Genomic DNA, 26138 nt, shown 5'->3' with positions numbered 1-26138 from the left:
AGTGAGAATGACAGACTTGTTTCTCTCAGCGAACCAGATTGGTTTTTATGACATTTTAATCGTTTCTGGTCACCATTCCTGCATCGAGCTTTTATTTCTAGAGTTATTTAATGAAGTGAATTTAAATTGTCCAGCTGCTGTGGTAGAATTTGAACTCTCTCATCAGTATTACTGTCAGTACACCCCTAATGTAAACCTAGAGTGGCTGGGAGACCAGACTGGCTCCAGAATCTTTGCTTTCCAGAGATCCTTGACAATTTAGCATGTTTTGATTGTTATCATTATGGTCCCCAGCATCATTTTTTTCAATACAATGTGGAACAGGCCCTTCCGAGCTAACAGCTGCACTACCCAGCAACCCATCTATTTACCCTAATTTACAATGACCAGTTAACCTACAAACTGGTACCTCTTTGGACTGTGGGAAGAATCCAGAGCACTAGAGGAAACGCAGTTACTCAGGTGAAGAACATATAACCTTTCTTACAGAGGATACTGGAATTAAACTCTGATCTCCGACGCCTTGAACTGTAATAGTGCCGTGCTAACCGCTATGCTACACACGTTGGAGCAGAATCAGGCCATTCAGCCCATCGAGTCTCCTCTGCCATTCCATAATGGCTGATTTATTTTCCCTCTCAATCCCGTTCTCCTGTAACCTTTGACGCTCTGATTAATCAAGAACTAATCAACTTGCTTTAAATATACCCAGAGGAAATCGTGTGTTCACGGGTAGGATGTGCAAACTCCTTACAGATGGCGCCGGAATCGAACTCTGAACTGCAACGTCCCCCGAGCTGTAATAATATTAACTACTGTTAATTAATTAATAATCTTGATGCTGAACTTCTAACTGCAGGGTCACTGGGGTGTTGCCATTACCACAATAACCCACGACAGGAAACCAACTGTGACAGGTTGAATTTTTTATTTTATTTACAAAATTTTTGTTTTATATTACATTTATTACATTACAAACCAGCATATGATAGTGAAGTTAATTGTGTAGTGAGTACTCCAGTTCGATGCAAAAGCCACTTTTGTAGTTTTGTCATTTTTTTTTTGTTTCTGAATTTTCCTCTCCCTGGGGCCACTCTTCAGCAGCAGCTCAACAGTGTTTTTTTTAATAATTTTATTAAGAAGCAGCTGGACAGTGTGATCAGATCACTGTTCTGGCACGTTGGTGAAGGGACGGGTCGGGACCTCTGGTCCTTTGCAGCACCTCCCAGATTCTCCAGTTTTAAACGTAAGACAAGTGTTGAGCGTGGCTCAAGTGCCAAGGTTATCTTCAACTTCCAATTTGCTGCAGGTTTTTAGAATTGTCCTCAAATACCCCTTCAATTTTCCTCCATAGCACGGGTGCACGATTGATTGCCCTTCCATTCCGAGTCTGCAGTGAGCTTGCGACGATGTGGGCTACGTTGCACGTTCCTCTGTTAATTTCGAATGGTGCTCTTTCTGTCTCGTTCTTTGTTCTGTAGAAAGAAAGGAAGCCGGTTTTGAGTTTGCTCTCAATTAGGCGCAAGTGTGACTTTGCCTTCAGGATTTCTAGATTCTCCTTAGCTGCAGGGAGCTGAAAACTGAGTCACCCGAGCGCTGTCACTCAACCTCCCCCTGTGTTTTGCAGCAACTCATTGAGATCTCCCTTTATCCCCGTTGGCACCTGTCCCACATTCAGTGGCGTTAATTTTTGACTGCCGCTCAAATGCTGGGGACTCTTGTTCTGGGTCGTACCTTTGGTGTAAGCAGAGGGATTTCTATCTGGCTGCTTACAGGAGGAGTAAGCTGCTGGGTTTGACCAAGTATAAAAGAACTGGATTTCCCTGAGATGTACTAATTGATTGAAGAAAGTCAGGTGCTTTTTACTGGCTAATTGTATCCCGCTAGAAACTGAAATTGAAATCCAGTTTCCCCTGCCCCTCTCTGTAGTATTAGAACACAGAACACAAGCAGAACAGGAGCAGTCCCTTCACCCCGTGAAACCAATTAAATAAATCATCAAATAACTAACTAAGCTAATCTCTTCTACCTACACAATATCCTTTCACTTCCCTCACATTCGTGTGACAGTCTAATTGTCTTTTAAAAGTCTGTAATGTATCTGCCTTCACCACCACCCCAAGCAGTGCATTTCAGGCACCCACCACTCTGTGTTTTTTAAAAAAAAGCTTGCCCCTCACATCTCCTTTGAAGTTACCCCCTCTCACTTTAAATTCATGCTGTCTGGTATTAGGCATTTCAATACTGGGAAAAAGATACTACCTGTCTACTCTATCTATGCCTCTATATCAGATCTCCCTTCAGCCTCTCCATTGTCTTCCCTTTAATGCAGGGGTTTCCAAATGGAGCCCCCCAGTTAATGCTAAGGGTCCAGGGCATAAAAAGGTTGGGAACCCCTGCCTTAATGTGTCAGTCTGGCCATTGCATTGTGAGGATCTCCAATATTAAAAAACTGAAGCACGTTAAAATGAATCCATTTACCTCTGAAATGTGAACATTAACAAAAAAATGAAAGCATGCTGTTCACTGAGCAGGAGGTTGTGAACACACTTATTTTTGCCTGCTATCTCCTTTCTTTTCTCCTCTTCCCTCCCTGTTCTCACTTTTTTCAAAAAAAAAATCATTTTACTCTTCCTGCTCTGTTCCAAGATGTAATATGTTTTGATCTCCTGAGTAATTTGATGGAGACGTTTGACAGCTCAGGAAGCCGAGGCTGGAAAACCCACACACTGAACACTCCTATCGCACCTCTTCAGCTTTCAGACATGTGCGATGCGTTAGTTTGATTTGTGGCTGCACAGAAAATGGGGCTGGAAATCTTTTCCTTGCTCGTGCCGAAACTCAAGAGAACTTAATTTAAAAACAAGAGCTCCTGGTTTCATTCCTCCCCCACTCAAACTGGGCTTTATTCTTCTGTGCGAAGTCTGCGATTCCAGACTGATTGTTTTCTCAATCGTACTTCTTCCACACGCCCACCCTGCTCCTGCTAAACCTGTAGCTCCTCAACTCATACCCCGACATATTGAGATCAGTATTGGACCGGCTCTGTTACTGTGCCACTGTTCTCCCTGTGTAGCATTGTCTATCCACTGCCACTACTCCATGAGGGTTGACTTCCACTATTATACCATCAGCAGATTTCTGGGCCTCTTATTTAAGAAAGGATGTGCTGGCATTTTAGAAGGTCCCAAGGAGTTTCACAAGAATGATCCCAGCAATGAAAGGGTTATCGTATGAGGAGCGTTTGATGGCTCTGGGCTTGTACTCATTGGAGCTTAGAAAAATGAGAAGATATTCAAATTGGAACCTAGCAAATATTGAAAGGCCTAGATCCAGCGGTTCCCAACCTGGGGACCACGGACCCCTCATTTAATGGTAGGGGTCCATGGCATAAAAAAGGATGGGAAACCCTGCCCTAGATAGAGTGGATATGGAGTAGATGTTTTGTATAGTGGGAGAGTCTAGGACCAGAGGGCACAGCCTTAGAATAGTGGGAAGTCCACTTAGAACAGAGATGAGGAGGAATTTCTTTAGTTAGAGGGTGTGGAATTCTTTTTCATAGACAGCTGTGGAGGCCAAGTCACTGGGTATATTTAAAGTGGAGGTTGGTAGGCTGTTGGATTAGTCAGAGTGTTAAAGGTTATGGGGAGAAGTCAGAAGAATAGGGTTGAGAGGATAATAAATCAGCCATGGCTTGGCATCAATATAGCATGCCTACAAATCAGTAACCCAAACCGTTACATCTTTGGAATGTGGGTAGAAACCAGAGGAAACCTACACGGTCACGGAGAGAACGTGTAAGCTCCTTACAGACCGCAGTGGGAATTGAACCCCCACTAGCACCGTTTGTGAATTTCATCCTCTAGTTTCTTGATGATCTTCACTCTGGGGTTGCTGGTGATGGATGCGTCCAGACATTGCTATCTGACTTTCAGTTCTCCTGTGGAAGCTTGAGTTATAAAATATTACTTTGATAACAAACTCCGGGGTGTTGCAACAAGATCTTGATAATTTAATAATAAATTGTACATTGCTGCTTAATAATAAGGTATGAATTACTTTCTGAAATGAAGTGCCTTTTGACATTTTGCTAAACCTTTCATGGCCATTAGCAGTTACCACATTGCTTTGCAACAGGAGCAATTAGTGATTGGGGTTCATTTCCCAGTGCTGTCTATAAGGAGTTTGTACAATCTCCCCAAGACTGCATGGCTTTCCTCTGGGTGCTCCAGTTTCCTCCCAGCTTCCAAAGACATATAGTTTAGGGTAAGTAAGTTGTGGACATGCTGCGTTGGTGCTAGAAAACATGGCAACACCTGCAGGCTGTGCCCAGCACATCCTTGGATTGTGTTGGGCATTTACGCAAATAGTGGAATCGTTTACACACTGAATATATCTCCTGTAAGTCAAATGTCCATGTTATAGTGTCATTTTTACAATTTGAGACAGTTCCACATCAGGCAGCGGGTACAAAATCCACACCACCTGGTTCAGAAACAAGTCTTACCCCACAACCATCCGGCTCCTAACCTAGTGTGGATAGCTTCACTCACCGAAACATCAACTTGTTATTCCTCTCCATAAATGTTGCCTGACCTGCTGAGTTCCTCCAGCATTTTGTGAATTTCTCTGGGCTTCCAGCGTTTGCAGAATCTTTTACTTTGTAATCTACAACTTACAGACTCACTTTCAAGGACTATACAACTTTATGTCGGTATCATTTTTTTTGTTAATTTAATTTGCATAAGTTCTTTTGCTCATTGGCTATTTGTCAAATCTTTGTTTATGTGTGTTTTTTTTTCATAAATTCTGTTGTATTTCTTTATTTTCCTGCAAGAAAGTGAATCTCGGGGTAGTATATGGTGACATATATGTACTTTGATACTAAATTTACTTTGACATAGGGATATTATGGCCTGAATTGAGACCCAAATCTGAGCTGAAGGCATCTAAGTAAAAGTATGGAAGCTGTTGACTGACTGGCACTAAGGGTCTATATCGTCACACACCACACTATCCGAAAGGGAATGGCCTTAATTCCAACAAGAATCAGAATCTGAATCAGGTTTACTATCACTGGCATATGTCGTATTGTTTTGCTGCAGCAGTACATTGTAATACTTAATAATAAATAAAACTGTGAATTACAATAAGAAATATTCAGGAAGAAGCTATTTCTGAATCATTGAGTGTAGGTCTTCAGGCTCCTGTACCTCCTCCCTGATGATCACATCATTACAGAAAGTGCTTTGGAAATAGTTTGGTTTATTCAATAGCCACACGTTCCCAATCCCAGCGATAAGTACTGGAGCTGAACTTCATTTATCTGGTGATATGTGGGCTGTGCACTGGAAAAATGAACCATTTGGAGCTGCCAGGGTTATAGATTTTTAAAACCCCAAATGATTTGCAAATATCCTTGCAAACTCCGTCAGTTCCTTCATGTGCACGAGCCTCCCTAGCATCAAGAGTATCTTCAAAAGGCAAAAAGGTACCAGCTATCATTAAGGACCCCCATCACCCAGGACATGCCCTCTTCTCATTGTTACCGTCAGGGAGGAGGCACAGGAGCCTGAAGGCACACACTCAATGTGTCAGGAGCAGCTTCTTCCCCTCCGCCATCAGATTTCTGAATGGGCGATGAACCCATGAACACTACCTCACTATTTGTTTGCTCTCTTTTTTTGCACTAATTTAATCATATATAGATCTACAAACGTATATTTCCTTATCGTAATTTATAGATTTTATTGTTTTGCATTGTACTGCTGTAAGATGACGAGCTTCCCGACATATGCCGGTGATATTAAATTGGATTCTGATTCGGCTAGGGGAGTAGCTATCCTCAGCCAGTCTGAAACACATGCCTTCCAATTCCACATTCTGCCTTTGCTGTTTAGTCACTCAATAAAATCTGCCTTGCGAGCAAAGGTCACATCTCAAATATAAACTATTTTAAAAAGCATTTTCTGGTTCTGTTTTGCAAAGGAATGCCAGTCTAAATGTTAACCTGAACCCACTCCCTGCGACGTGAGATTGTACTCATTTTACTTTGAGGGGGTAATTTCTGAGACTGGATAGCGGGTGGGGGTAGTTACAGTGGTGTGAGGAATTTTTTCTTTAAAGTCTACTTTTTACGAAGTTGAGACGCACCAGCAATGAAACGGAGGTATTTCTGTGTAACACAGTGATCCGAATCCAGTTCACAGTTTACTCACAACAATAAGCTTGCAGAGTAACACCTTGTGTCCATCTCTCATCGTTGGCAGCCTGATCGGTTACCATACTTCATATTCTGAATAAAATGTACTTTTATTTTGGAACAAAAAGGTTACAAATTCAGATTTTTTTTTTTAGTCTGTTCCACTTGAGTGTTTGCCAGTTTTCATCTCTGGAGGCAAAGTGAAGTCACTGTGTCTCTGTGTCTCTGAGCCTGCCCTGCCCTCTGTGTCTCTGTTGTGTCTGAGCTCTGCAGAAGCCAGGAGGGCAAGTGTGAGAAGCCTACGTGGTCTGATTTTTGCCTACCTCATGCTCGTCTTCAGCTAATAGCTGTGTGGGAATTCTTGCACAGTATTTAGTTCAAATTGCTGATCCTGTCATTCAGTTGGTGTAGGGGTAGAGGTGAAGAGTGCTGCCAATCTTTCCATAATACATGCCTTGTGTGTAAGGTGTGGTAAATGAACTGAGGGTCCAAGTAGTTTAGAATGGGGCCTGACTGGGAGGTAGAGTAAAGAAAAATGCAATTATGAAGAGAAATCTTTACCTTATCCTAAATATATTTTCTCAGTATTTTAAGGATTTAGGATTCAAGATCCATTTCCAGTATGCAAGTGTAAAGGAGAGCAAAATAATTCTTACTCCAGATCCAATGCAGCACAAAAAACCTCAATAAGATAAAGAAGACAATAATTATAGTAAAACAATAAATATATAAATACATAAGATAGCTTATATACTTTGATTGTTTGTCTATAAAGTTATACTAGGCACAGGAGTGTCTGTATATAAGGTGACTCTGACAGGAAATGATAAAATAGTGGTGTTTGGGGGTGTGGAAGGGTGAGTGTGTGGGTGGAGATGTTGATCAGCCTTTCTGCTCAGGGAAAAATAGCTGTTTTTGAGTCTGGTGGCCGAGATGCTATGTAACCTCCCTGATGGGAGTGGGACAAACAGTCCATGAGCAGACAACAGGAATTCTGCAGATGCTGGAAATTCAAGCAACACACGTAAAAGTTGCTGGTGAATGCATCAGGCCAGGCAGCATCTCTAGGAAGAGGTGCAGTTGACGTTTCAGGCCGAGACCCTTCAGTTAGTCCTGACGTCTTCCTAGAGATGCTGCCTGGCCTGCTGCGTTCACCAGTCCATGAGCAGGGTAGGTGGGGTCCTTCATGATGATGCTGGCTCTTTTCTGGCAACATTCTGTATATATGTCCTTGAAATATGTTGATTTACAGAATATAGGCAGAATCATAAGGATTCTTCTTCAGAAAGTGGCTATTTTGCTTCTCTAGCCCACATAGTCTCATTGTAAGATAATCTAGCTGGTCCTATTTCTGTCCTCTCCCCACAGCTCTGCAAATTCTTTCCTTTCAGATACTAATCCAGCTACTTCTGAATGCTGCAATTGGAAGTGCCTCACCTCCTGTCCCTGCAGAGCTTCTGAGCTGCAAGCACTCTTTATATATAAAAATAAATTATTCCTCCTGTCACTTTGGTCAGTTACTTTCATTCAATGTTCCCTATTTCTCTCTATCTAATCTCTGATCATACCCTTTGTGCTTTAAAATCAGACTTGCAATCTCTTCTGTTTCCTATGCTTCTCAAATCCATCAACACCGGAATCTCTTTATCCTCCCCAAAGCCTGCATATCTTTCTCAGAACTCAACACTGTAATCTAAAAATGCAATGTTACTTTTTCGCTTTTCTGCTCTTGACCTCTGATATAACACAGGCTCCCAAATGCTTCTTACCCACTTTCTCAACCTGCCCTGCTACAGTGCACATACAGCAAGAGAGATTTTTCTATACTATTTAGAATTGTGTCATCTAATTTTTGTCTTTTTCTTTTCTACCAAAATGTAGCATTTCATATTTTTCAGGATTAAATTTCATTTGCCACGTAGCTAGCAATTTCATAATTCTACCAAAGAATAGGCCCTTCCAGCCCACCAAGCTGAGCCAACCAGCAACCCACCTATATAACCAAGCCCAATCACAGGACAGTTTACAATGACCAATTAACCTATGAACTGCTATCCCTTTGGACTTTGAGAGGAAACCAAAGTACCCGGCATAAACTCTTGTCTACGGGAAGGACGTTCAAAGGTCTTACAGAGAACTCCTAACTCTGACGCCTCGAGCTCTAATAGTGTCGTGTTAACCGCTACGTGATCATAGCGGCCATTTGTTCACCTGATCCCAGTTCACTGAAAATCCCAAGTTTTGTCATCTGCAAATTTGACCTCTGTACCGTGTCCAAATTATTAATATCTATTAAGAGAAAGTGTGTTCCTGCAACTGATCTGTGAGAAATTCCTCCGTGCATTAACCTCCTGTCAGAAAAGTGGTCTCCTGTTAACCTCTGCCTGGCCCACTGAGTTCCTCCAGTGTTTAAAGTGTTTTTACCGGCTCTTTGTTTTGTCTGTTAGCCAATTTCTTATCAGTGCTGCTCCAGCCCCCTTTCAAGTTCAGGTTTGTCATCAAGTTTACATTATACAACCAAACAAAACAAGGCTGTTTGGAACCACAGTGCACACATAAGAACACATAAAACAAAACATTACCACAATTAAGAGAATAAAATATAATTCAAAATGCATGTAGTCACTGATCTAGTGATGAGATCTTGGTGGCAGGGTATTCATTAGTCTCCCAGCTTGAGGGAAGAAGCTGTCAACCAGTCTGCCAGTCCTAGTCCTGATGCTCCTGAACCTCCTTCCTGACGGTACTGGGTCAGAGAGATTGTGGGATGGGTGTCAGGGATCCTCCACAATGGTTCAGGCCCTTTGTCTGCAAAGCTCCCGGAAAATGTCAACAATGCGGGGGAGACCCCGGTGATCATTTCTGTGGTTTTTATTCCATCGTCTTTCTTATGGACATGCAGTACCTTGTGACAATCCAGCAGTTTTGTGCATTGACAGTGCAATTTTTATTGACTTCAGTTTTAGTTTATCAGCTGATTGAGGTTTTACTGATTCCCAACCTAATAATAGGCGTATCTGTTAGTCTTGTGAGACCATGGATTTGCGCCTTGGAAGGTTTCCAGGGCGCAGGCCTGGGCAAGGTTGTATGGAAGACCGGCAGTTGCCCATGCTGCAAGTCTCCCCTCTCCACGCCACCAGTGTTGCCCAAGGGAGGGGCACTAGGGCTGATACAGCTTGGCACCGATGTCGTCGCAGAGCAATGTGTGGTTAAGTGCTTTGCTTGAGGACAGAACACGCCGCCTCAGCTGAGGCTTGAACTAGAGACCTTCAGATCACTGGACCGACGCCTTCGCCACACGCCAACCACTGTGGTGAGATTTGAGTCTGTGCTCCAGATTAATGGGTTCAAGTCTCGGGATACCAATTAAGTATCTTCATATCAGTCACCTTACCCAAAAGAGAAATATCTGTGTGCATGTGTGTATTTATCTCTGTCACTGTTTTCAAAGTTCAGAGTAAATTTTTTATACAAGTATGTATCTGTCACCATATCCTTCCTTGAGATTAATTTTCTTGCAGGCATTCGTGGTAGAACAGAGAAAAATAATAGAATCGCTGAAAAACTACACACAAAGACTGACAAACAATCAAAAGAGTGCCAAGGTAGCGTAGCGATTCGGGTGACGCTGTTACAGCTCGGGGCATTCTGGACTTCAGAGTTGAATTCCGTCACCGTTCCATGAGCAGTCTCTGTACCTTGGAATGCCTGGGTTTCCTCCGGGTGCTCCAGTTTCCTCCCACAGTCCAAAGGCATACTGGGTAGGTTAATTGGTATTTGTGAATTGTCTTGTGATTAGGTTGGTGGGGAAACTGGGGTGGCATGGCTCAAAGGGCCAGAAGGGCCTACTCCATGCTGTATCGCTAAATATTTTTTTAAGTAAAGACATTGTGCAAGTCAGTAAATATTACTGAGAATATGAGTTGTAGAATCCTTGAAAGTGAGCTCAGTGGGTTCAGATTTAAGGTGAGTGAAGTTATCTGCCTGTAAGGAGTTTGTACATTCTCCCCGTGACTGTGTGGGTTTTTTCCGGCTGCCCAGGTTTTCTCCCATATCTCAAAGCTGTACGGGTTAGCGGCTAAATTGGGCAGCAGGAGTTCGTTGGGCCAGAAGGTATTACACCGTGTTGTAGCTATTTATTGTTACTTATTTTTTTTATTTAGAGATACACCATCTCCAAAAGAAAATAAATCTAAACAACATAATGAGAAGAGATAAGCAGTCAGTGGTTTTGTGAAAAGAAATCATGTTTGATTTTGCCATTGGCACGCTGGTGTAGTGGCGTAACGCTATGAGAGCACCAGCTGTATGATCAGGACTTAGTTCCTGCCACTGCCTGTAAGGAGTTTGTATGTTCTCCCCGCGACCCCCCGGTTCCCTCCCACATTCCATCTCCCTGTGACCCCCTGGTTCCCTCCCACATTCTATCTCCCTGTGACCCCCCCCAGTTCCCTCCCGCATTCCATCTCCAGTGACCTCCTGGTTCCCTCCCACACTCCATCTCCCCGTGACTCCCTCCCACATTCCATCTCCCCGTGACCCCCTGGTTCCCTCCCATATTCCATCTCCCCGTGACCCCCTGGTTCCCTCCCATATTCCAAAGTCAGTATTAATTGGTTAATTGTCACGTGGGTGTAATTGGACGGCATGGGCTTGTTGGGCCGGAAGGGTCTGTTAGTCTGGATCTAACTCTTTCTTGTGTTGAGATTTTCTTGCTTGCACTCACGCAGGTGCATTCATAATCACACCCACTCTTTCCTGGCAGTGACTTCTCGCTTCTCCCCTCTTCCTTCTGACTCTTAAGTACAATTACCCACTAGTCCCATCTGACCCTCAGTTATGAAATTAGTGGAGTGCAGTCACATTAAATATAGACTCCTGTTATTTGAATCCAAGATGGTAGGGATTGCCTTAACTGTTATCACAATCACATAACCTAAGTGTTTTTTAATGTTAATTAAATTGGTCTTTGGACACACCCAAAATAAATCCTGTATATTATAAACATAAGAGATTCTGTAGGTGCTGGAAATCCAGAGCAATGCATACAAAATGCTGGATGAACTCAACAGGTCAGGCAGTGTCAATAAAGGGGAATGAACAGTGATAGTTCTGTGTATTAATTAGGTTACCTTTTGATTATGTCTAAATATACATAAAGGCAGTGGGAGGAGGGGAATGGAAAGCAGTGTTTTATTTCAATGTGTTAAATGTCCCAAAGTATTTTTCAAAAGAGGGGAGCCATGGAGTCATAAGTAGCTAGCCATCTGGACACAAGCTGGGGTCTGATCAGCCCCGGCTGGGTCACCTGGAGGAGGTTGTATGATGTTGAAAGACCCGAAACACCCGATGATTCCAGGAACATCACTGAAGATGTGTCGAGAAGCATCAATAGACGTATGTACACAGCATATCTGTTATCAGCTGAATCACAAATGGTTTCTCTGTCAGAACTAGAACCCTCATGATCCCTTTTCACCTGTCACTGCACTGTGAACACTTTAAGCCATTTTTTATAATGCTGTTTACGTTGTAAATAATTTATTTATACAGCACCTTTCATACAGGCAGTGTAGTTCAAACAACTTCACAATGGGATAAAAAGCAAATATGAAGATAAAATAATAAGACCATCAAACAAAGGAACAGAATTAGGTCATTCTTTATGGCCCATCAAATCTGCTCCAGAAGACAAAAAGATCTTTAAAATATTGTTAAATAAATAGGTTTTAAGCTGGCAGTTAGAAGTGTCAACTGAGTCTGCATCCCTTGTAGTTTTAGCTATTGAGCTCTAAGGTTCAGGAGTGTGGTTCAGAAAGCCTGACCTGCCATTTATCCTTTTGAGAGAGATCGTTTAAATTTGAGAGACCAGCAGAAGAAGGCCTGAAAGCTCAAGCAGGATTATAAAATGAAGACGATTCTGTGATGTCTCACCATTAAGCACTTTAAAAATGAGGAAGACAAATTTAACATCAATTCTAAAAGATACAGGAATACATTGTGGTATGTATGTACATTTTATTCCATTTCCATACTTCAACCTATAACTTTGTTTCATGTAATTATTCTTTATAATTTCTACCTAATACATGTAAATGTATAATGACGAATAAAGGTGATCCTTGGTCTTTACTGTTGGTCAGCTTTGGTGATCGGGTGAGGAGCTGGTATATATTTCCCTCTCTAATTATTCAGACTTTTTACTACTGTTTATCACCTATGGCCCTCAGTGGGGGTTACAAGGCTTCTGTTGTCTCACTGCAGTCCATGTGGTGCAGGACCTTTTGGTATTTTCAGTGTATTGATACAACTGGGTGGATTTCTTATGAATCAATCAGGATAAGAGCACAGATTTCTCTGCCCAGAAGGCCATAGAATCCCATCCCCCCCCCCGCCCCTTCCCTGGCCTTATTTCTTCTCCCTCCTTTCCCCTTCTGATGAAGAGCCTCAGCTCGAAACAATGACTGTTTATTTATTTTCACAGACACTGCCTGACCTGCTGAGTTCCTCCAGTATTTTGTGTGTTGCTCTGGATTTCCAGCATCTATAGAACCTCTTGTGTTAGTGAACCATTGTGTTTTTTTCAGTAGGCTGACAACCCTATGACTGCTTTTTATCGTTGTTGGTTAAATTGTTTAAAAAACAAGTTCATATGACCAATGTTCCCTCTAATTTGTAACGACCAGTAGGTGCAAAAATCTTGTGCTGTGCAATTTTATGCCCAGAGACGACATGTACTCACTGAATAATTTCTTCAATAAAACAGTATAAATACGTCATTTCTACAATCTGCAGACAAATCATCGCAAACTCTACATTGTCAACACTGTCCACATCAAAAATCGGAAAAGGAAATGTGATTGTGTACGATCGTGAAATATACTTAACATGCCAGTGAGGGAGAGGGTGACAGACCTTTTGTGCACTGGTAGCAAAAGATGTGTGCGTGTGCATGCCTTAGAGGGAACATTACTTATGGCTGGGGTGGAAAAACCAGGATGGTGAAATATTCTCTGAATTATTGGAATTAATATTCTACTCAAACCAGTATGGATGAGTTTGAGTGAGAGTATACAGCCCATCTTTTTATTTCATTTTTATTTTGAGATACAGGGCCAGGTAGACCCTTCCCAATGAGCAGCAACCCGCCTATTTAACAGTAGTTTAATGCCAGGACGATTTACAATGATCAATTAACCTACTAACCCATTTGTCTTTGGACTATGGGAGGAAATCAGAGCACCCAGGGAAAACCCACACATTCATGGGATGGCATATGAACTTCTTACAGGCAGCAATGGAACTCCAAACTCTGATGCCCTGAGCTGTAAGAGCACCACGCTAACTGCTACGCGACCGTAACCTCCCAGGATATCTATGTATCAGTCTGACATTGGGTGGTAGTTAGTGTAATGCTACTACGGTGCCAGCAATCTGGGGTCACTTCTGCCACTGTCTGTAAGGGGTTTGTATGCCCTTGCTGTGTGCATGTGCGTTTCCTCCAAGTGCTCTGGTTTCCTCCCACATTCCAAAGGTGTACAGGTTAGTAGGTTAATTGGTCATATGGGTGTAATTAGATGGCCTGGGCTTTTTAGGCTTGACAGGCCTGTTACCGTGCTGTATCTCTAAATAAAATATCATTGTCTAAGTTATATCTTAAGTCTTTAGTGAGGGAATCTTAATTTATGGAATGAAATAGCTTGTGCAGGTGACTGAACAGGAAACTTGTAAAGACTCTTGGGGAAAAGTAGTGGAGAATTTCCTACACCTGAACAATTAGCTTCTGTAAATGTTATGGAGACATCCCAAAGGGTAGAACAAGGTTCATTTGATATTCTAGATATCTTTTCCATTCTGAAGTATGTTATTTTATCCTTGCAGTCTGCTGAAGGGGTCCTTGAACGAGGAACTGAAAACACATTTGTTAGCGTAGACCTTTATAGGCCCTTCGGCTCACCTGGCCCATGCTTACCGAGCTATGCCAGCTGCTGGTGCATTACCTTCTAAACCTTTACACTGCGTGAACATTTTTAACTCTTATTTTAAAGTTATCTTATCTGGTTTATCCTCCTCATATTTTATGGACTTCCAGACACAAAATTAATTAAATCTTGACCATGAAGAGCCTTTTTCTTCCAGCACCTGTTTGGCAAACCTGAGCCCAGCAAAGATTAAAGAGGACAGACTCTGAGTTGAAACAGCCTTGTGAACGACAGTCTGAATTCTGTAGTAGGTTTAACATGGCCCTCCATCCATTTAAAAGATCACTTGGAGATGAGAATATTGTGCTGTTAGTGTCTCTGGGCCCTCTCGCTTTCCTCAGTTACGTGTCACTCTAGTTGTAGAGTAGTCATGAGGGAAAGGAGCCACATTTGATTTTGACCAGGTCTGGTTTTAAGTGATTTTGACACATTAGATTACTGAGGATACGATTTCAGAAAGTATGGGGATGGTGGTTGCCAACTGGGTGCACTTGCTTCTAACTTTGAAAGTTAATTTAATGCTGTTGAATATAAAACATAGATTTAATTTAAGTTTAAAATTTTATAGCACTTTGAAGCCCTTGAGGTGTGCTGGCTTTCTGCAAGAGATTCTCATTTCATCCCACTTCCCAACTTCGTTTGTTCTTTTTTGAATTCCTTTTCTTAGGGATTTTAAGTCTTGGAATTAAGATTAGAATTGGTACTAAGATAGAATGAAAAGCTTTCTTGCATACTGCTAATGCAGATTAACATATGTACAATGCATTACACAGTGTAACTAACGGGTAGTCAAAATCGCCCAGTGCATCACCAGCATCAGCCTACCCACCATCAAGCACATAGATGGAGAAAGGGCCAGTGACATCATGAAGCTTCTTTCCTGTAGCTCTCCAGCTTCTCAACAAAACTCACTCAGGTGTAATATCCTAACTACCCCTGCACATCATCCGTTAAATGGTCTTTCCTGTTCTCCTTGTTCTGTTGATAGTTATTTAATCTGTTTATATGTGTACATTTATTTAAGATTGATTATTGAATTTGCACATGTGACCATTCTGCTAATTGTAGGTTGCTCATGGCTGTTTGCACGATTGCCTTGTAAATTGTTGGTTGCTATTGTGTTTCAAGCTTGACACCGAACCATTATAAATTCTAGTATGTTTCACATATTGGCAATTAAGTGATTCTGATTCTGATTCCGGACAATCCCAGCCACCCTGGTAATGGACTGGGATTAGGAATGTAACATCCACACCAGGACCACCAGATGCAAAAGCAGTAAAGCTGAACAACCCAACACTTTTCTTCCCACTAACCCAACCTTCCACACTCCCAACCACCACTACTTTATCATTTCCTGTATGTACAGACACTCATGTGCCTAGTGTCACATGGACATCCAGTCAATCTATGTATATAGGCTATCTTATGTATTTATATTTATTGTGTTTTTATTATTATTATGCTCTTTATCTTACTGTGTTTTTTTTGTGCTGTATTGGATCCAGAGTAATAATTATTTCATTCTCTTTTACACTTGTGTTCTGGAAATGATATCATCCCGAATTGAGTTACAAAATAAAAGTGATTTGGGTTCAACAGCAATGCAGAATAACGTGTAACAGCTACAGAGAAAGTGCAGGAGTAGACAGTAAAGTGCAAGATAATGTGAGATGAAGAGGTCATTGTTATTGTTCTGGTTTGCAAGTGGCCCTGGTACTTTTCTACGTCACTGTGGTTTATGTATAGGCTAGCTTAAAGATCTGCCCTGAACAATATGCAAGAGATGTATTTAGACTATGTATATTAGTACAGGTGGCCAATTGTATTCCTAGTTTGCTTCAAGCCAGACAATCTGGTTATTTTCACACGTTTAAAACGCCACACAAAATGGGTTAGAGCTACAGAGTTGAATGGAAGCTTTAAAGATCCTGTGAGTGACTGTTGCCTTTGTGGAAAAGCCAAAGGCATTTGAACACATTCATTATTTTATGGGCTGGTTAGTCCTGTGATCACATTGGACAATACTACAGTAGTAGGGTGTGTGATCAAATCGCAAGTTCTCATCCGTCATTATTTTTATCCAACGCTTTCACCAAGTGGCTCAAGAAAACTATTCATTTAAAAAGCAAGCTCAAAATGGAGACTCGCGTGAGTCGCCAATCCCTTCCTAAGGTTGGAGAAGCTTCGCTAGGTCAGCACATTTTCTTTCAAGACATTTTGTCTGCTTCTGAACTGAACTTGTAGCCATTTTGGCTTCTAGCACAAAAGGCTGGTTGTTCCATCGTACTTAAATCAGGTGTTTATGATATCTGCTGGTTGGACGAGCCTTTGCTAAAGCGTTCATTCAACCACATTGCACAGTTCAAACTTTCACTGATTGTCGTAGGAAGATCCGATTCCTAAATGGACATTGAAGCTTTGAACACTACCTTTTAATATACAGTATTTCTGTTTTTGCAAGTTTTTTTAATCTGTTCAATATACATAATTGATTTACTTGTTTATATATTATTATTATTTTTATTTTATATATTTTTTTCTCTCTGCTCGATTATGTATTGCATTGAACTGCTGCTGCTAAGTTAACAAATTTCACGACATATGCCGGTGATAATAAATTTGATTCTGAACAATGTTTAGCAGGGAAATTCAACTTTGACGGATGACGTCAGTGAGCCATTTTAAGGAAATTAGTCATCTCAAGTGCTAACACTAATGTTTTTGGCAGTTTTACTACACATGATAGATTCAAGATTGAAGTTTGTCAAGTGCATCTCAAAACATACAGTGAAATGTGTTGTTTGCAATAACAACCAACACACTGGGGGATGTACTGGGAGAGAGGTGGAGGGTAGACTGTGAGTGTTGTCACTCATTCTGGCACCAGCATAGCATGCTTACCGTGTTATAGGAGATGAAAGGTGATTTGATTTTCTCGTGGATGTGCGTGCCTTGAGTGTTGTAGGTGGGTATCTCCTTGGTTCATGGAGATATTCAAGGAAAGTTCCAGCACAGTGGCAGTCCCTTCAGCCCACGATGTTGTGCCTACTTTTTAACCTATGTAAGATCAATCTAACTCTTCCTTCCCACATAGCCTTCTGGTTTTTTTCCTATCATCCAATTGCCTATTTCAGAGTTTCTTAAATGCCCCTAATGTACAGAACTCTGCAAAAGTCTTAGGCACCCCTAGCTATATATATGTGCTCAAGACTTTAGAACAGTACTGTGGTAATTTTATGCATTGCACTGTATTGCTGCCATGAAAAAAAACACATTTCATGACATGTGAGTGATGATAAACCTGATTCTGATGTAGGTCTCTATTGTGGACTGAAAGTGGGAAGGGGCAGGGTGAGGGGAATCATGGTTGGGAAAAGGAGAAGGGAGGGAGTGGGAAGCACCAGAGATCCATTGTGTAATGATCCATAAACCAATTATTTGGACTTAAATGCCCTTGTGTGGTATCTCAGGGCTGGGTGTGTCTGCATCCATGTCACCTCCCCCCAACCCCTGGCATTCCTTCTCTGCCACCTGTCCCACACCCCTCCCGTGGCCCTCTGCCTCACCATTCCCAACATCCTTTGATTCTGCCAAATTTACAAACTTGCTCTGCACTCCACGTTGACAACTACACCCTAGACTTTGTGCCAAAGACTTTTGCACAATACTGTATGTCCCTGTACCTCCACCCCTGGCAAGGCATAGGAACGAGGGAAAAGATCAGCTTTCTTTTGACTTGTCTATGTTCCTCTTGCCTACCCCAGATTCCTGAAAATGTATATGGATGGTTTTTCTCTCATTCTTGATTTTCCCTGGTGATTGCTTGTTGGAGACTTTAGGAAGAAATATTATCGGGGAAGTGAAATAGAAATTGCAAGGCAAATGAGAATCTGGAAGTGGTAGGAGAGGTGCCTGCAAATTGGTGTAGGTGTTGCTTATTTTGCTGGAGAGGGCACGAAAACCCTGGAGTCTGCCTCTTTCCAGGTGCAGAGAATGATGTGAGAGAAGGTAGACTAGAAGGTAGACTAGGTAGTGAGGAGAAATATGAGATTACTATAGCAGGTACTATTAAACCAAAACTTAGCCACTGACTTGTGTTATTTCCCCACTGCTGAGGTTTGAAATTGATATTCTGTTGGGAATGGGAACTCTTGAAAGGGGACAAATGATCAGCTATTGTCATTATGAATTATGGTGAAATAGTGTAGAATTCTTGACTATATTAATACTATATGGCAAGGTGACCATGGAGCAAGCTTTTTATGTTGTTTTGTGTACCTCATTGATGCTACATTAGCCTGTGTCTGAGTGTGAGTACTGGTCACATGCCACCATACAGTTAATCCCAAATTTCACTCCTAATGTGGCGTTTTGTGGAATGGATTATAAAGTTCTCTTACTTGTTTTTAAAACTCTTAATGATCTAGGACCAGATTACATCACAGAATCATTTTTGGTTTATAATCCTGCTTGAGCTGTCAGGATCATCTTCTGCCAGTGTCAAAAGATCATTGGCAGGTGAGGTTTTTTGAGCTACACTCCTAAACTGTGGAATTCAATAGTTAAAACTATATGGGATGCTGACTTAAGCGCCAGCTCAAAACCTGTTTAGTTAACCTTGCTTTCAACTAGTGCCTTTTTGTCTTTTATTTTTATGTTTGTACTTTTATCCTATTCTAATGCATTTTGAACTACATTGTATGGAAAGTGGCCTTTAAATGAGTTATTATTATTATCCACGGAGGTTCCATGTGACTGACTGATCAACAGCATCGAGGTTGGAAATGAGTTTTATCCCCAGAGCCACCTCTAAGCACTGCACTTGTATGTTTGTGTCTGTCTGTGGAATCCTTCTCAATCCACTCCCTCTGATTTTAGCATTGGTACTTTTATGTACTAGAGGTACAGTCCAGAGATGATACAACCCCTATTGCCTCCTGTAAAATTCCCACTGAACCTGCATTTTTGTTCATCTCTCCTGGTGTCAATGGTTTGTTTTTACATTTCTCCCTCATGTTTCCTGATGTATAAGTATCAGCTGTGTAATTCCAGCAGTTTGGGGCAAGATAGGCTGAAAGTTAGGCACAGCTTTCCAACATCTCTTTGCGATAGCATTGATATTGGGAACATTAAATCCTTACTAAGTAAGGATTCAGATTGAGTTGGGATGAGAAATCGTGTATGTTTCACCTGCTCTGAATTTGTGTGAATGCAAATTGATTCTGGGTTGATAAGTTTTTTGTCAGTTTGAGATTAGTTTTACTTATCACATGTACATTGAAACATATAATGAAATTCGTCATTTTGCATCAATGATCAAGGATGTTCTGGGCAGCCCATGATCATCCCTATGCTCCTGGCACCAACATAGCATGCTCACAGCTCAGTAACCCTACCCCCTATGTCTTTGGGCTGTGAGAGGAAACCAGAGCACCTGGAGGAAAGCCATACAGTCACAGGGAGAATGTACAAACTCCTTACAGACAGTAATGGGAATTAAATCTTGATCGCTGGTGCTGCAGAGCTTTGCACTAAGCCTTCAGTTTTTAAAAAAGAGCAGCATGGTGGTACAGCGGTGGAACAACTACCTCAATGCCGGCAATCCAAGTTCAGTCGTGACCTCTGGTGCTCTCTGCAGCTTGCACGTCATCCTAGTGACTATGTGGGATTTTCCTGGGTGCCCTGCTGATTGAAGGGTTAATTGCTCACTGTAAATTACCCTTGGTGAGGGTGGGTGGGGTTGCTAGGGTTCTTGAGGGATGGAGGTCAGGTGAGATTGAAAGGAAAGCTCTAGAGAGCCAGCATAATAGTGATGACTGAAATGCCTCTTTGCACCTCTCAATATTCTCATTAAAAAGTTATGGGAAATGCTGTACAGGGTTGGTGCAGAAATAATGTTTCCTTTGGCCATGGTGTCAAGAACCAGAGTCTTTATATAAATGGGTGCCACAGTAGTGTAGCGGTTAGTGCGTCGCTATTACAGCTTGGGGGTGTCCTGGAGTTTGGAATTCAATCCCAGCGCCTTTCTGTCTGTACATCCTCGCTACAGAATGTGTGGTTTCCTCTGGGTGCTCCAGTCACCTCCCACAGTCCAAAGACAGACTAGGTAGGTTAACTGGTAGGTAAATTGTCCTGTGATTAGTTTTTGGGTTAATCGGGTCTGTCAAGAGTTGCTGGGGCAGTGTGGTTCAAAGGGCCGGAAAGGTTTGCTCACTTCGTGCTCTTGGGCCAAATAATTACATACTTACATATACAAATGGTTAGCCACTCAGGACTGTGCATAAAACAATACGTGATGTTATGCCAACCTTTTAACCTACTCCAGCATCAACCTAACACTTCCCTGTCACATTCCATATTTCTATCATCCATCGTCCTATCTAAGAGTCTCTTAAATGTCCCTAACATACCTGCCTCTACCACCACCAAGGTGTTCCATGAAGCCTCCACTCTCTGTTTAAAAAAAAACTACCCCTGACATCTCCTGTGTTATCCCCTTTGGGCTAAGCCTGAGGTAAGAAATTTCTCACAGAGAGTAATACAGCTTCCGAGTGTCCCAAGTGGGAGCTCAGCTGCTGAGTGTATTCTTAAGAGACTGAGGATATGGGATGAGTGTCAAAGATCAGCTGTGAGCTTACTGATTGACAAAGCAAGCACAAAGGGGATATGGTCTCTTGTTGCACATCTATCAGAAGATTTGAACTTGTACTGTGGTGTCAGATCAGTGGTCTTACTTCATCATTCCTGGTCACACTGCCCAGAATCATAGCATTATAACCTACCTTGGTGCTGTAGTGCAGGGCAAGGTGAGCAAAGGTACGTGCCACCTTTTGGGTGATACCTGAACACAAGGTTGCTCTCTCCACGTGGATTATTGTGAAGAAGATCTGGTGAACTGGGCTCTTTGCCTTCAGCACAATAGTTCTTCCTTAGACAGTTATTAGGTCACTTTCTCTTTGCTTTTGTATGCTAACTGGCCTCTGTTTTTCTTCTTGTGGTAATGACTGTTTTTCGAAAGTACTTCAGTGGATACAGAGCACTTTGGGAGATTCTAAAAGGGACGAGAGATGTTGGATAATTGCCAGTCTGACATTTTTATAGAATGAAATGTGCATCCAAGCAGTTTAAAAGGGTTCATATGGCCTGTTGTGACTGGGTTGGCAATTTAAAAGAGCTATCCAATTCTCTCTCACTTTCTGCAAAGCAATATTTCTCATTTATTTAATTCCGCTTGGAAAAATTATTAAATAATCTGAATTAATTGCCTTTATAGTCTGTGCATTCCTGATCATAAGTATCAACCAAAAGGAGGATGTTACTTCAAATATCTTAAACTGTGCATAGTGAAACTTATTTTTGATTTTATTAGTATCCAGCAGACATTGGTATGAAATGCAAAGCTTGCATGTTTGTATTTGTGTGTGTGTGTGTGTGTGTTTAATTGAACGATGTGATATTCAGAACCCCATGTCTGTAAAATTGGAGGGTCAGGAGTATTGATAACTAGCTCTTTCAATGAGATCCCAAGCAGTAAAATAGAGCATTTTGATGGTCGGAAATCAAAGGTGGTCCTATGTGGTAGGAGCCACTTGTGCATCCTTTCACGACCATCTGTGAGCTGAAGTGATGATTGAAATAAGACGGTAAGACGGGGGCAGAATTGAACCATTTGGCCCATCAAATTTCTCATTGCTTCTGTCTATTTTTAATGGCAAGCCCTCACCTAAAATTTAAACCTGGTCATAATCAGCAAAATATTTTTTACTGAGAGTGCCACGTTCTTGAGTGGTGACTCTTGTAGTCTCAGGGCTCCTGTCTACACTTCAAGCTAATAAATTATGCTTGGGATATGAAAGACGACGGGTGCTGGGATCTCGAGCAAGGGACACGCGGCTGAGGGGAATTTGGCAAGTTGAGCAGCAGCCGTGGAGGCAAAGGGGAAACATTTCACGCTGGGGCCCTACAAGGTGAAATGTAGTCATTACCTGATAGTGAAATTATTTTTCAAACAGTGCGTGGCAAGCTCCCATTAATTGTTAAATATCAAAGAATATAGAGTTATTGCGGGAAAATGACCAACCAGTTAACCTGGTTCCAGCGGGCTTCTTGATATTTATGTATTTATTTGTTTGTTTGTCGTCTGTTTTTTTTTTATTGTTTATTGTTTATTTTGGCCCAGGGAGCTGCACCGTACCCCAACCTACCTGGCCTAATCACAGGCCAATTTACAATGACTAATTAACCTACTAACCAGTAGACTGTCAGAGGAAGCTGGAGCCTCCAAAGAAAAGCCACGCTTATACAGGAAGAGTGTACAAACTTCTTACAGGGATGTTGGAATTGAACACCAAACTCCGAGCTGTGTAGTGTCACACTAACCACTACGCTAGTTGCTCGAGGGGCAAATAAAATTCAGGGGTCTCTCTCTTAATGTCATTCACATCCATAGGGCCTCTTAATTTCAGTAACTTTTCTTCAAGTGACTGCAGACAGTGCAGATTGCAAAGGAAGATGTTTGTCCTTTTTGCCTTTTAGGATAGTGGTTAAGATCTGTTAGTTAAGAGTGACAGTTGATCTGTTGTGGTCTGTTTGCACCAATTGGCATGTGGTGTATGCGATGTTGGCACCATATAGTTGCCTTGAAATCTTCCCGTGGTTTGTACACGCGCGGGCCCTGGGAGATCATGCATCTTTTGACCACAAGGCGCAATCATGTTGATTTGAAACTTGATGAAAGACAAACGTTAAAGAAGCTTGCGTGGTATGGGGACTTAAACTAGGATTTGAATCAAAAATATTCTGATAACCAATCTCTTAACTTTTTTTGCACCTACATTATCTATTTAGTGGTGAGTCTCTCCAAATTATATGCTGCAAGACGTAAATAAAAACAAAGTTTGCGCTTCCCTACTGCCCCTATGCCTTTCTGAATTTTTCAAAACACTTCCCAGCAGTAAGATACTCTGTCAGATATTCAGTGTCGATGTAGGAAACGTGGCAACCCCTGGTGCATGGAAAGCTCCCACAGTCAGTATTGTGGTGATGTCTACATGGTTTGTTTTAAAAACATTGACAGAGGGTTTGGTTAAAATCAGCTCTTTTCAAAATAGCACTATAGGATATTTTAGAATTGGAGGCTGAGTTAACAACGTGCTTAACGTATGCCCTATAATCCTGCTCGGGCTTTCAGGTCTTTTTCCACTGCTCTCGTAACTTTAAGCAATCTCCCTCAAGAGATAATTGGCAGGTCAGCTTTTTTGAACTACATTCCTAAACTGGAATTCAACACCTAAAACTATAAGGGATGCAGGCTCAGTTGGCAGTTTTAAACACCAGCCCAAAACCTATTTATCTAACCTTGCTTTAACTAACATCTTTTATCTTTGTGTTTTTTAAAATATTATTTTCATGCTCGCACTTTATCCCATTGTAAATCACTCTGAATCACATTGTCTGTGTGAAAAGTGCTCAAAGAATAAGTTACAGTATTATTGTTTTTATTTTTTTCACAGCTCAAACTGGTAAAACCTGAGATACAGGCATAGTCAAGCACACTCATTTCTCAATTACTAGGAATTTTTTGGACTATTCTAGTGATGTTTAGTATTGTGGCTTTCTGGAGGTGTGCATAAATATTGCTTTGTAGGCCTAATTGTTTAATACTATTGTGTAGTGACTTTGGGATGACATTATTATTATTGGGACAATGTATACCTTGTTCATATTCCATAGTCTTTCAATTTCCTCTTTTAATTCAGCATATTTCTGGTGCTTTTTGTTATTGATTTCTGTAAGTTATGTGTATTTGGAATAGCTATATCTATTAAGTGGGTTGTTCTTGCTTGTTTATCCTGTATTATTATATTTGGATGGTTATTATGAATTGTCCTTTATAGATCAGTCATGATATAATTTGTAGGACACATGACCAAAATTGGATTAGGCTTGTATTTATATTATTGTTATTAGTATTTTTATTAGTAGTAGTAGTATTATGACAGCCTGAATGGGACAGAAGTCTAAAATGCTCTGGCTCAGGCGAGAATGCAGTGCTACACCCAATAGTGGCACAATTCCTTTTGCTGCTTGGGTTTAATGTAGCATTAAACATTCGTCACACTTTAGAGAATGAATTGCTTAGTTTGGCACGTCTGTGGAAATGCAACCCCAGTAAACGGAATTGCTCAGGAATTAAATCCTCGTGCAGCATCATTTTGCACAAAATTTTTGAAGAGTTTGAGATTCTTGGTGAAGGCTGAGTAGTGCTCAAGGTTGCCTGTTGCACCTTGCATTTGGTTCTAAATTTATTCATTGCCTGGACTAATTGACTATAGTTGACTATTGTTTAGAAAAATGTACTGTTTTCTAAACTTGCTGCAAGAGTTAACTTCTCAGGACTAGACAAAGACCTAATGCAATTTAAATTATTCGGAGATTCAGGACAGAAATGTGTGAAAACTCATGGCCAAGATTAATTGGCAATCCTCTTCCTGTGCTACTTTAGACTATAAGACATAGCAACAGAATTAGACCAATTGGCCCATCGAGTCTGCTCCGTCATTCCATCATGGCTAATTTATTATTCCTCTCAACCCCATTCTTCTGCCTTCTCTCTGTAACCTTTGATGCCCTGACTAATCAAGAACCTATCAACCTCTGCTTTAAATATTCTGAATGACTTGACTCCTCTGTGGTGATGAATTCCACAAATTGACTGCCCTCTGGCTAATGAAAATTCTCCTCATCTCAGTTCTAAATGGACATCCCTCTATTCTCAGGCTGTGCCCTCTGGTTCCAGAGTTGCCACTATAGATCTAAATTATCCGGAGATTCGGGACAGAGACGCATAGCAAAGATTAATTGTCAATGCTCTCTGTGTTATCTTAGCCTCAATATAAACTCCAGTTCTCTAGTAACCAGCTGAATGAAATTTTACACATATGGGAAAAATAAATACAATGCTGGTCCTTGCGTTCAAAGGCAGCTTTGCATGTTATTTGTGCGGAGATTGGGTGCAGACAAAGGCGGTCCTGGCTGAAAGTTAGAAGTAGACTCAAGATGACTGGTTTCACCTACCCCTCACCCCCCCCCCCCCCCCCCCAAGAGGACCGTTTGTACATACCATTCTCCGCTGGTTGCTGAGGCAGAAAGTGCAGATCTGTTTGGGCTGGCTGCTCTCGGTCTCAGTGACTCTGCTGCCGGGGTAGTAGCTGGACGTGCTGGTGTGACAGGGTTGGCCATCCCCAGCTTCTCCCAGCAACAGCACGTTCCCCAGGTGGGAGATGTAACTTGAAGCCAGTCGCAGCGTCTCTATTTTGGAGAGTTTCCTGTCAGCAGGTTCGGTGGGGATGAGGGTCCTGAGGGCCGTGAATGCCATGTTAACGCTGTTGGTCCTGTCTCTCTCCCTGGCATTTGCAGCTTGTCTTTGTCTAATGACTCCTGGCACCCTGGCCTTCCTCTTCCTCTTTCCTCCTGCACCACCGTAAGGTCCCAGGCTGAAAGATGTCTCTGAACCTGAGCTCTCGCTGTCGAGTTCCTCATCTCCTTCTGACAGCATGCTGATCTCCGGGTACAGGCAACGGCTGGGCACCGATCTCAGCATGGCGAAAGACATCGGTGCTCAAGCGGGGTTTACTCGCCCAGAGGGTCCTTCCTGCTTTTCCCTTTTTCTTGTCCCTTAAAACCCAGCAGATTGAATCCGACAAAACGAAAGGGACAATTTTCAACAATTCATATTTGGGTCACTGTCAGGACCTCTTTCCCTCACTAAGACAACTTTTTTCCCCCACTTTAATCTGGCTACTTCTTTTCAAGCGTCCCCTCTCACTGCCTCTTTCCACCCCTCCCTCCCTCTGTCTCTCTGTCTCTGTCTCTCTCTCTCTGTCTTGTCTCTCTCTCTCTCTCTCTCTCGCTCTCTCTCCGTTTTTTCTCTCACTGTATCTTTCTGTCAC

The 26138-nt window shown here is 41.8% G+C and overlaps 2 protein-coding genes across 2 annotated transcripts in view; one reads left to right on the top strand and one right to left on the bottom strand.

Annotated features, from left to right (window-relative positions):
• The window catches only part of bop1 (BOP1 ribosomal biogenesis factor), a 244425-nt gene that overhangs the window by 102659 nt on the left and 115628 nt on the right, over positions 1 to 26138 (top strand). The window lies entirely within an intron of this gene.
• On the bottom strand, positions 968 to 26138 carry scxa (scleraxis bHLH transcription factor a). Its single transcript, XM_072252091.1, has 2 exons — positions 25310 to 26138; positions 968 to 1475 (listed from the first exon to the last, which is right to left on the bottom strand). Exons 1-2 carry the CDS (start codon positions 25799 to 25801, stop codon positions 1437 to 1439), a joined length of 531 nt encoding a protein of 176 aa, XP_072108192.1. The 5' UTR covers positions 25802 to 26138; the 3' UTR covers positions 968 to 1436.

This window comes from Mobula birostris, chromosome 3, assembly GCF_030028105.1.
Source record: "Mobula birostris isolate sMobBir1 chromosome 3, sMobBir1.hap1, whole genome shotgun sequence".
In the NCBI taxonomy this organism is placed as follows: Eukaryota; Metazoa; Chordata; class Chondrichthyes; order Myliobatiformes; family Myliobatidae; genus Mobula; species Mobula birostris.
The sequence above is the reverse complement of the archived record's forward strand: the minus strand, read 5'-3'. Positions and strand labels throughout refer to the sequence as shown.

Coding starts and splice junctions, on each gene's coding strand:
- scxa (XM_072252091.1), bottom strand. CDS start 25,801: ATGTCTTTCGCCATGCTGAGATCGGTGCCCAGCCGTTGCCTGTACCCG. Junction 1,476..25,309: donor TCAGCAACCAGCGGAGAATG/GTATGTACAAAC, acceptor TTCTTTCTACAG/AACAAAGAACGAGACAGAAA.